The sequence below is a fragment of the Balaenoptera physalus genome (genome assembly GCF_965194825.1).
Source record: "Balaenoptera physalus genome assembly, chromosome: 16".
NCBI lineage: Eukaryota > Metazoa > Chordata > Mammalia > Artiodactyla > Balaenopteridae > Balaenoptera > Balaenoptera physalus.
In genome coordinates, this window is record NC_138898.1 from 34,982,652 (window position 1) to 34,994,537 (window position 11,886).

Sequence of the window (11,886 nt, forward strand, 5' to 3'; positions counted from 1 at the left end):
ACTAAGTAAAACACAGCACTTTTACTATAATGACTAATAGACATATAAATGCCCCTTTAAGAAAAAGTGGTAGTTTTGCTTCTAAATGGGCATAGGTACTTTGAGAGACTCAGTGTTTTGGTGAGACAGAAAATATAAAAGATTAAGAACTACTCATCCAGATAACCTTCGATGTATCATGCAGCATTCTAGCTTACAAGTTCAATGGTCCTAAATCATAGGGAGTGATATAGAACATAGAGAAGAATTTAGTGGTTTTGATGGTGTGAGAAAAGACTGCATCCTCAACATACCGATATAGGTACATATAAGGCTGTGTACATGTGACCTGGTGTGTCTCTGGAGTTGGTGGGTATATTGAATCCAGAAGCTATTGCTTGTTTCTTTAACCTGAAGCTTCATTTTCTTTTTTTAAGTTCTACCTGGAACTTGATTGGTAAGCAAGTGAGTAAACAGTTTTCTAGGTTTTCTGTTTGTTTTAATTCCAATCACTGTTTCTTCTTTCTTTCACACCTTTAGATTGGGGAGTGCCCTACTATCCAGATTTGATTTAGTCTTTATCCTGTTAGACACCCCAAATGAGGATCATGATCATTTACTCTCTGAACATGTGATTGCAATAAGGGCTGGAAAGCAGAGAGCTGTTAGCAGTGCCACAGTAGCTCGTATGAATAGTCAAGATTCAAATACTTCTATACTTGAAGTGGTTTCTGATAAACCACTATCAGAAAGACTAAAGGTATGTTTCTTCTCCTTAATCGTTCAGTTCAGTTTTGTTTGAATGTCAGAGTTCAGTGTGTTGCTTGTTGTAGAGCAGTAGTATGTAAACTTTCATAGCAAATACCTTTTATATTATAATACTAGAGTTTATATAAAGTTCAGTTGAAATAATCTAAGTCAACTAGACTGAGAGCTAGAACTATAGTGTTTGGCTTATTTGGTCTATTTATCTAAACAAGTTATTTTAGCAGAAAGATTTTATTTGCTACTTATCCTTGTAATCTTGGGCCTTTTTATCATGCTTTAGGTGGTTCCTGGAGAAACAATAGATCCAATTCCCCACCAGCTATTGAGAAAGTACATTGGTTATGCTCGGCAGTATGTCTCTCCAAGGCTATCCACAGAAGCTGCTCAAATTCTTCAGGATTTTTACCTTGAGCTCCGGAAACAGAGCCAGCGGTTAAATAGCTCACCAATCACTACTAGGCAGCTGGAATCTTTGATTCGTCTAACAGAGGTTCGTTGATTTTAAGTTCACATTCTTTTGGCTTAGAAAGGGAGTAGAGGGTAATAACATTTCTCTCAATTTTCTGTGTAATGATTTGCTTTTCTTCCTACTGAGAGACATTAGAAATGGGTGGATACATTTTTTTTAAAGGGTTGTCATATACGTAACATATCAAAGTTTAACCATTTTTTTCAAAGCAGGACCAGTTACTTATGCAATGGTTTTTTTTTCCTTTAATGACACTTAGGAGACTCTTGAAGTTTGAAGATTGCTTAGGTTAACTAAGGATTTGGGGATTCAAAAGTGAGCATATGGGAACATGGAATGTGTCAAATATCTTAGGAGTATTTGATTTTATACATGACAGGTCTGTAAGTGCCTGTTTTTCTAACAGCAGTAACATCTATTCACAATTATGGAATGCTAAGAGAACTCTGGCAGTTAAAATTAGCTGGATCAGAGTTTGAGCTTTTTTGCTCCTAGAATCTGATTAACTCATCTTTGTTGTTTTAACAAATTAGTTAGGCATGATTTCCTGAAAGTACAAGGCAAGTCTATTTCAGAATCAAATCTTCTAGAATGAACATTCAGAAAGCTGTTCAAAAATTTTTTATCTACTAAAATCTATTTTAGTAGATAAAAATAGATTTTAAAATGAGTGATAATTTTCATACTCAAGTTTTCAGATAATTTTTTTAAATTGTGACTTTTCATACTACAGCCCCTCCTCCCAAAAAAGTTCAGTGTAAAATGAATAAATGAAATAAACTTAGACATACTATACCTGCTCAGTCAATGTTAAATATATTTATCTTTTGTTATCTGAAGATGGTTGTTTTCTTTCAAAGGCACGAGCAAGGTTGGAATTGAGAGAGGAAGCAACCAAAGAAGATGCTGAGGATATAGTTGAAATTATGAAATATAGGTAAGATTACATTTTAAATGCTGTTTTAAGTGAAATACCGGTCATCTTTTCGTCTCAAATTATATATTTAACTGGGACAAGCAAAATTATTTTTATTTAGCCCATTTGATCACTTATTTTCCTCAGAACAAATTGTACTTTCCTGGTTTAAAATATTCCTGTGTAAATAATCTTTACATTAAAAAAAAAGGTTTCTTTGAATGGGTAATACGTTCACATAGTTCTAAAATCAATTCAAAAACATACTTTTAGAAGGCTTGCCTCCATCCCGTTTACCATCCACCCTTCCTCTCTACCAGGACGCCCATTACTTTCTTGTAAATAGCATATGACTTACTCTGTTCTGTACCTTTTTTTTTCAATTGAGATATAATTGACATATACCATTATTAGTTTCAGGTGTACAACATAATGATTTTATATATATATGTGATATACGTATATCAAAATGATCACCACAGTAAGTCTAGATAACATTCATCACTGCACAGTTACAATTTATTTTCTTGTGATGACAACTTTAAAGATCTCCTCTCTGGGGACTTCCCTGGTAGTCCAGTGGTTAAGACTGAGCTGCCAATGCAGGGGGCGCAGGTTCTATCCCTGGTCAGGGAACTAAGATCCCACATGTTGCGTGGTGCAGCCAAAAAAAAAAAAAAAAAGAATTGACAGCTTTTAATTTTTTATTGCTGTCCCCAGAGTAACTAACTGCCTCATAATGAATAAAATTATTAACAATTAATGACTACCAACCCTTTCGACCAATTCCTAACATATTACCCTCTATGTCTTAATATCTTACTGGTTGAGCATCACACAGCACTTGAACCATCAATTTTCTCTTTTACGTGACTCAGTACTAGGGTTCGAGGGGTCTTGTAGGTGAAAATTTTACCAGGCTGGCTTCATTGTGCTGGAGACCCTCCAGTTGATCATTTATAAGCAAACAGATAGGAATTACTAGACTTTCTCATACAACATGCTGCCAGGGCTCAGTATACCAGCATATGAAGTAAAGGAATGGCCACAAAAACCAGTTGCCTGCCTGACTTCTAGTAGGTCTAACTTCCTGGGAGACGAGACCAATAAGAAACTGAGAGTCCTAATAGAGATCCTTTTTTCATAGGAAAGTAAGTCACTGAACCCAACCAAAATTCTAGAAATCGTGGATTCTAAAATTTTTTCCTAATTGAAAACAAGTACTAACAACAGGGACTTCTCGTTTAATGACAAGAAGCTGCCTCTTTGCTCACAATCTTGAGTATGTGTATCTTTCTCTTTCTGTGCATTCTACCCTTACGCGCCTCACCTTTGGGAGTGGAGCCAAGATTGCCACTCCTGGTTTTCTTTTCTTTTTAATGCTCTCTCGCCCTTTCTTTGGGTTTTCTGGTGCCTGGCTCTACTGAAGAGTGTCATGTGCTTCTACCTCATAGACTGTTGGCAGTCAAGCAAATCAAGGGTCAGATTACCCCAGCCACTCTCCTTCACCTGTAGCATTTGGTTTTTGAGGCTTTACCCTTTGTCACTTTCCCAAGGCCTCAGACCCCAAACTTTGCCTCAAGCAGCCAATCTGGTGTTTCTCTACAATAAATCCACAGGTCTGTGGACACCATGGATTAGTTCTCATATCTGAGCATTATACTTAAGCAAGGTATATTATGCTCTAATTGCCTTTTCAATAAAAATACTACAGTGCTCATTTATGAATAGTTCTGCATGTCTGAATACTCATGTCAACAGTGTTTACATGTGCTTTTCCTTGTGGAACTTGTATTTGTTTCTACTTCTCAAAGTTGCCTTGCTGGTAAAACTGAATTAGCTTCAGGCTGTCCATTTTCTTCAGGGCTCCTGAAAAAAGAGTTCTCATTATTAAGTGTAAATAGCACCCACATGAGATTTCCAGTTTGTTTCCCTGAATTGCTTGAGTGTTTATTAACTTTTATAAAAATTTTCTGGAAAAAAAGAGACTAGTTTGATTCCAAATGATTGGAGTTACCTGGCATTATTTCCATGGTAGAGATCAAGACCCAGTTAAACACGTTGAGACTAGATCGTGAGTTATGTGCTTTGTGATACTTAACATGCTTTCTGTTCTCAGTCTAAACTCTGAGAGAAGGGACCTTATCTGTTGCATTTACCACTGTACTCCCAGGGCCCAGACTGATGCCTAGCATGCAGTAGGCCCTCAGTAAATGTACTGCATTAATGGTAAGGTTGATCTCAGTAATCATTTTTTATTCATTAAACCTTCCATTTGAGAGTTTCTTTTGTTTTTGTTTTGTTTTTTGGCTGCACCGTGTGGCATGCGGGATCTTAGTTCCCTGACCAGGGATGGAACATGTGCCCCCTGCAGTGGAAGCACAGAGTCTTAACCCCTAGACCACCATGGAAGTCCCCATTTCAGAGTTTCTGTCTCTTCAACTTTTGAATGTTTGCCCTTAACATGGTTTGGAACCTGTAAAATTACATTTTAACTGGGAAGCAGAAGCCTAAATAAGAAAAATCTAAACTGTGACAGTACATCACAATTATCAGAGCACATAACTATCAAAACCACGTATTTATGGGCAACAGTTCACATAAGCTTTCTCTTAAAATTGGAAATAAACTAGGAAGCAGAAGAGAACAGAGCCACCTTCAAAGGTTAAGAGACCATTGTGAGAGTTTTTTCCATTTAAGGAAAGTAACTCATATTTTACATACTTTTCTTCAAATCACAGATATGCCACTCATTAGCTGTGTAACTTTGGCAAGTCACTTAATCTTCCAAGACTTTGTTTCTTCATCTATAAAATGGAAATAAGAATAGTCTCTAAGTCATAGGGTTGCTGGAAGGACTAAATAGGATAGCACATGGTAAATAAATATAATTAAGGTAAATATTAGCTATTATAATTAACATAGTAGCCTAAAGCATTTGTGACAACTGTTTTATGAGAAATGAAGTATATGGTAAATTATATGGTAAAGTAGTTAATCATAAATAAGATTATACTATATTTCTAGGGGAAACACATTCATCAAATTGTTTTATCAATTATTACAATCTTGAATGACTCATATTCCTATTTGTACAGTTCATTCTCTTTCATGTGGGCTCCTATCTATTCAGGGAACAAAATGAAGCTGTGTTTTTAGTAACCCTTTAAACTCATTCCTGTGAGCTTCTTAAAGGCAGGGATTGCACCTACTTTGTTCACCACGATAAGCCTACTGCCTCGGAAGTGACCGATTTATATTTGATTAATTAATTCCTGATTAAATAACATCTTTGCCTAAGAGCCTGGCTGTGAGACTACATATGTCTCATTTACAGGTAGAGAATTCAGGCAGGGAATCAGCAACAGGGCTGTCTACTTGTACGTCTAACTAGTACTTTCAGACTTCTGGCTAAAATTTACTGTCAAGTACATATTTCTTTCCTTGATGATACTGTGAAAATAGGAGGAAAGCAGCAGAGAGCTGGAGTAATAGGCGTATTCTTTAATATCTAACCATCATTACTGCAACTCAGCAGAACCTTTCTAGTTCATTTTCCAGAGTATTTTTCAACACCTTTTATTTGCCAGATGCTGCACTAGGAGCTGGAACACATCTTTACCAAGTAAAGCCTAAATTTAGTATGTTTAGAATTTCTTTTTTCATGAATCAAAAAGAATGTTCCAGGTATTTATATTGCAGCCTATCAGCTTTGTATTTTTATGCATTTCTCTTTGCAAATATAGGGAGTTTCTTAAAAGTGGTAACTGTGTCCAAAGTATTTTTATCCCCAAACTGTTCATACACAGTGAATTACACAGTGGCCACTCAATAAATACATGTTTAAATCCTTGTTACGTGAGCCTCAGGACTACTTCCACATTTTTCTTCTTATAACCTGGAGGCCTGGGACAAAAATTTCTCTAGCTGTGCCACATTGGGTAACTTTGTTTTTCTTCCCTCCCATAAGCATGTTAGGAACTTACTCTGATGAATTTGGGAACCTAGATTTTGAAAGATCCCAGCATGGTTCTGGAATGAGCAATAGGTCAACAGCAAAAAGATTTATTTCCACTCTCAACAACATTGCTGAAAGAACTTACAATAATTTATTTCAATTTCATCAACTTCGGCAGATTGCCAAAGAGCTAAACATTCAGGTATGATAAACCAAATAATTCGTAAATCTTTTTATAATAATTTCAGGAGGCCTTTATTAATATAGTAGAACATTTAAATATCAAAAGATTTGGATTAAAAGAACAGAATAGGTGTTTTGGGAGTATTTAAAAATACAGGCTTGTTTTCTTTAAGATATAAAATTAGTTGCTCAGAGCTTTAAAAAAACAGTTTTTATCTAAAATTCATACCTACTAAAGAGTTTTCAACATCTTGATAGGCGAAAACATCATAGCAAGACTCAGTTTCCATGTCATCCTGACAATCCCTGTGGGCAAGTCATCCTTATAAATCGTTGAACCTCAGTTTTCTCATTTGTTAAATAGACATGATTCCACCTGCTCTACCTACTTAAAAGTTTTAGTGAAAATGGGTGTAATAGCACTTTAAACACGTAAAACAGTTTATACGGAAAATTGCTCACTCAACTTCAAAAGTTAGTCTAATTTTTGTTCTGAAGCTAAGCTAAAAGAAATATAAAAGATTCTCTGCAAACTGGAGTTATTTTTGACTAGCTAGGCATTATAGAATCCAAGGTTTATATGTAGGCAGTTTTTTCTGTAAGAAGTACAAATAATTTTATTTGCATAAGAAACTTGACAGTTGTATATTACTATTTGAGAGATTGATTTTAAAAATCATATTTTTGTATATTACTTAATGAGCTAACTCTTTTGATATTTTTTTCCAGGTAGCTGATTTCGAAAATTTTATTGGATCACTAAATGACCAAGGTTACCTCTTGAAAAAAGGCCCAAAGATTTACCAGCTTCAAACTATGTAAAAGAGCTACCAAGCCAGGCCCTCCTGGGTTTATTATGAAGAATATGCACCAAAAAAAAAAAAAAAAAAAAATGTTATCTGAAAAATGACATCCCAAAAGTAGTGTAATAGGAAAAGAGTGTTGAACTAATTTAAGAAGTGATAAAGTCATGTGTTAATTTTTTACTTCTCCAAAAGGCTAAAAATAAATTGTTTATATTTTATCTAAATGATGTAATTAGAAATTATTTATAGTTTTATTTTTGACCTGTCTTTCATTCTTATAAATATTTCATAGTTTTGCATATCACATGTGCATCTGGGTAAGCATTCACAAAGTTACATTTAAATGTTTAAATAGTTCTGACACACAAAATTGAATATCTTTTAGAAATAAATTGAAACCAACTTTCAATTCCCAAAAAATTTGGAAATTTTTATATTGACTTTTTTTTGACTTTGGTTTATAATGTTATGTAAGTTTCATGTGTACAACATTATAATTAGACTTCTGTATATACTACTGCAAGCTCACCAGAAGTCTAGTTTCCATCCATATATTGACATACTAAGCTTAACATCTTAGCTACTGAAAAAAATTTTAAATAAATAGCTGTGCAAGACTAATATTTTTTTCAAAGTATGTTTTATTTATTTATATTAAAAAAAATTTTTTTTTTTTGGCCATGCTGTGCATCATGCGGGATCTTAGTTCCCCTACCAGGAATCAAACTCGTGCCGCCTGCAGTGGAAGCGTGGAGTCTTAACCACTGACCACTGGACCGCCAGGGATGTCCGTTGTGCAAGACTAATATTAAAACCTAGCAGCGTCTGTTCCACTCTTCCACATGCCCTATTTTTCTGTTCAGTCTCAACTATTCTCCCATTTACCTCCATTTTTCTAAAGAACACGCTAGTAATGCTAATTCTTTTTTTTTTTAATTGAAGTATAGTTTTACAATATTGTGTTAATTTCAGGTGTACAGCAAAGTGATTCGGTTATACATATATATGTATATATTATATCCTTTTTTTCTATTCTTTTCCATTATAGTATATTGTAAGATATGAATATAGTTCCCTGTGCTATATAGTAAATTCTTGTTATCTATTTATAGTAATGCTCATTCTTGAGTTTTCAGTTTCAAAAATTATATTGACTTTTTACCTTAGAAGATAAGAACGTGGTTCTCTTAAATCCTTCTACATACATACATAAATACATACATACATACACACTTCCCCATTTCTTTGCAATTTAGTTATATATCATAATTTTTAGTTAAATCTGTATTTGGATTTAATCTTATTATGACTGTTGAATATATTCATCTCCTTTCTTGTACAACTTTTTGTTTTCCTTAGAATTAATAATTTGTTTTTCAACTACTTAGCTTTGACCCCCAAGGCTCCACTGTAAGTCTGAATCTCCTCTTAGAATACGCAGACAAATCAAATAGTCTATTTTAACTTCTTGGAGACACCTCTTCTGGAGTTCTCCAGCCTTTTCCATTCTGAACTACACATCTGTCATCATGAGATGTCTCATTTTCTCTCCCATTTCCTGGCTCCTATGTCTTTCTTGTTTTACTCCTTTATTTTGGTGGAATCCATTTTCTAGTAGCTTCCTGAGGAAGATTTTATAAGGCACATTCTATCCTTAGTCATGGATTGATAGTTTGGGCATAGAATTTTAGTTTGGAAATCATTTTCACTCAGAATTTTAGATATTACTCTATTGCTTTTAGTTTTCAGTTTTGCTGTTTGGAAATCCAAAGCCATCCTGATTTTGATTCTTGGTATGTGACCTTTACTTTCTCTTGACAGGCTATTTGTACCTTCCCTTTTCCATGGTGTTTTGAAATTTTATAGTGTTTAAAAACTCTATCCTGCTGGTTTCTTATGCCAAAAATGTTGGAGTTATCTTAACTCTCTCTCTTATCCCCTAATCAGTCCATCAACAAATCCTCTCAGCACTATCTTCAAAATGTCTGAAATCTGATTACTTTTCATTACTTCCAGTTCCACTATTCTGGCTCAAGCCATCATCTGTTGTTCAGCTTCATAAGGACAAGGACTTTGCTTTATTCACCACTACTGCCCTAGCATGTAAAACAGATTTTGACCACATACCCCTATGAGGTAAACACACATGAAGTGGGTGATTATACCACTTATAAATGAGGACACAGAGTGGTACAGAACTTAGAGTGGTTAAGCAACTTGATTTAAGAATATAGAAAAAGAACAAGAGAATAAAAGAGAAAGGAGTTTCTAGTTACAAGAAGGAGGCATTCTCCCCTGTTTCCCGTGGGAAGTTGCTCAAAAGCAATGAGGAAACTGAAGAATAAAAATATATAGTCCATCTTCTGTGAACTAGGAAACAACTTGAGACCCCAAACCCCAACACTAGGAAGAACTGTCAAGAGCTGTCAGGATGACCCAGGCAGCCTTGCATGAGGGAGGAGGCAGAGATGATGCCTATGGCTGAAGATTTCCAAAGGAAGCAACAAAGTGTTTCTCAAAGTGTACTTTGCACACCTCTTGGAGCAAAAGGTAAAACCCCACCGTTGCAATAGTGTGAATATGGCATACAGATTGGTGGCAGCAGCTTCTAAGGAGAGGTTAAATGAGGAGTTATACAGATGCCACTTTGAAGGAGAAAAAAAAATCTGGCTGTCCTCAAATTTCTCCAAAACAACACACATCACCGAAACATGTAGAGCAATGCCCACAAAAAAAAAAATTTTTTTTTTTTTTTTAATTTTGGCTGCATTGGGTCTTTGTTGCTGCGCGCGGGCTTTCTCTGGTTGCAGCAAGAGGGGGCTACTCTTTGTTGAGGTGCGTGGGCTTCTCGTTGTGGTGGCTTCTCTTGTTGTGGAGCATGGGCTCTAGGCACATGGGCTTCAGTAGCTGCAGCACGTGGGCTCAGTAGTTGTGGCTTGTGGGCTCTAGAGCGCAGGCTCATTAGTTGTGGTGCACGGGCTTAGTTGCTCCGCAGCACATGGGATCTTCCCGGACCACGGCTCGAACCCGTGTCCCTTGCATTGACTGGTGGATTCTTAACTACTGCGCCACCAGGGAAGCCCACAGAAATTTTTAAAAAAGAATTTTATACCCAGATGTTTAGGTCAGGTTTCTTAGTTGCAAACCAGGAGTCAACAAACTTTTTCTGTAAGGGACCAGATAGGAAAAACTTTAGGCTTTCTGGGTCATATGACCTCTGTCACAACTATTCAACTCTGCCATTGTTACACTACATAAACAAATGAGTGTGGCTGTGTGCCAATAAAACAGACACTGAAATTTTAATTTCATAAAATTTTCATGTGTCTAGAATGATAATTAATTTTTTTAATCCACTGAATAATGACAGATAGTGGGTCCAATTTGGCCCATGAACTGTAGTTTGCAGACTCTTGGTTGCAAACAGTAGAAACTGACTCACTTGATTAAGCAGAAAAAGGAGGTTTTTGAAAGAATTTTAGTTAGCTCACAGGATTGTTGGAAGGCTGGTGAGTTAAGAGGATAAGCTTCAAGGAGCAATTTCTAAAATTGGCCTTAAGAGGAAGCTGCTACAACCCTACTGCCTCACAAGGCACTAGAGGAAAGTGCCATTGCCTCCATGTCCCATGAATGTCACTTCTGTACCAGGGACATGGGGAAACCAAAATACAACTTACAGCAAACTAGATGAATGGAAAATTAAAACCAAAAAAAAAAAAAAAGGCAATGTACACTGAACGTTTAACTGTAGGACCAATAAATGTGATTATTGCCATAGAAAAGAATGTAAATATTAAGTCCTGATTTTAAAAAAGGAAGGAAGGAAAAGGTAGATAGTAGTGTAAATATGATGTCTTTGTGGGATAGAGGGTTAAAAGGTATTTAAAGATGATCTATTAATATTATAAAAATTACATTTCACAAAAGTCAGCACAGATAACATCAAACAAAGTAAGGTGATAGACGAGAGAGCGAAGGAAGAGGAAATATACTACATAAATAGTATACACATATACTATATGTTTATATAATATATACTTATGTAGTATAAATATACTATGTTCACATACATTGTTCAAAGAGGAAAATAATAGATACTGTTTAAAAGGTCAGATGTTAAAACTATTAGATGAAATTATAAAAAAAGATGATATAAACCTAAATTATCAGAAGAAACTCTTCTGTGTTTCTTAGATCCTCTGTTGTCTACTTGGCATCCATTAATCGCAAGGCCAAACTAATGTCCAAAGTTGTTTACATCTCTGCTGGGATCCAGCTTTCTCTAATTACAAACCTTCCAACAACAAACGCCAGTATCTATGTTTCACTTCGTGCCCAATAGGGGACATCCTCACCTCACCAGTTCCCGCAACCACAGCAATAAACACTTAGGCTTCCCCCTTGCTCACACCTTCTGACTAGCCTTCATGCTTCCCCCTGTGGCCCTTTGTGGTGTGGTATTGCCCCCTTCTCTTGGGAAGTGTAAGTAATAAATTCTTTCAAAGGCAGTTGTCTCATGTCTGTCAGCTTACCATTCCTGATTAAAATAAATCCCAGGTACAAATTTTAGAACAGAAACATACAAAGCAAAACGAAAACATATCGTGGAAAGTTTTAGAAGTAAGAAAAGAGCCTAACATATTCATGACAGAAGTAAACCTAAACCTAAATACGTCAAATCAATAAATGCAAATGGGCTAAACTCACATATTGAAACAAAAGTCTTTCAGATGGGATCACAAACTCTTGTATGCAAGATATACCTAAAACAGTCAATTAGAAAGTTGAAAATAAAAGTATGGACAAA

General features: G+C 35.6%; 1 protein-coding gene across 3 annotated transcripts in view; it reads left to right on the forward strand.

Annotated features, from left to right (window-relative positions):
• Positions 1-7,193, forward strand: part of MCM8 (minichromosome maintenance 8 homologous recombination repair factor) — a 42,680-nt gene extending 35,487 nt beyond the window's left edge. For 2 of the 3 annotated variants that reach the window (XM_082428213.1, XM_082428214.1), the window contains 5 exons: positions 520-739; positions 1,028-1,237; positions 2,077-2,153; positions 6,103-6,292; positions 7,003-7,193. In XM_082428213.1, coding sequence (XP_082284339.1) covers positions 520-739; positions 1,028-1,237; positions 2,077-2,153; positions 6,103-6,292; positions 7,003-7,095 — 790 coding nt within the window. In that variant the 3' untranslated portion in view covers positions 7,096-7,193. Of the gene's footprint in view, positions 1-519; positions 740-1,027; positions 1,238-2,056; positions 2,154-6,102; positions 6,293-7,002 lie in introns of those variants that run through there. The other variant, XR_014254450.1, reaches the window with a different exon arrangement.
• The last annotated feature ends 4,693 nt before the right edge of the window (positions 7,194-11,886 follow it).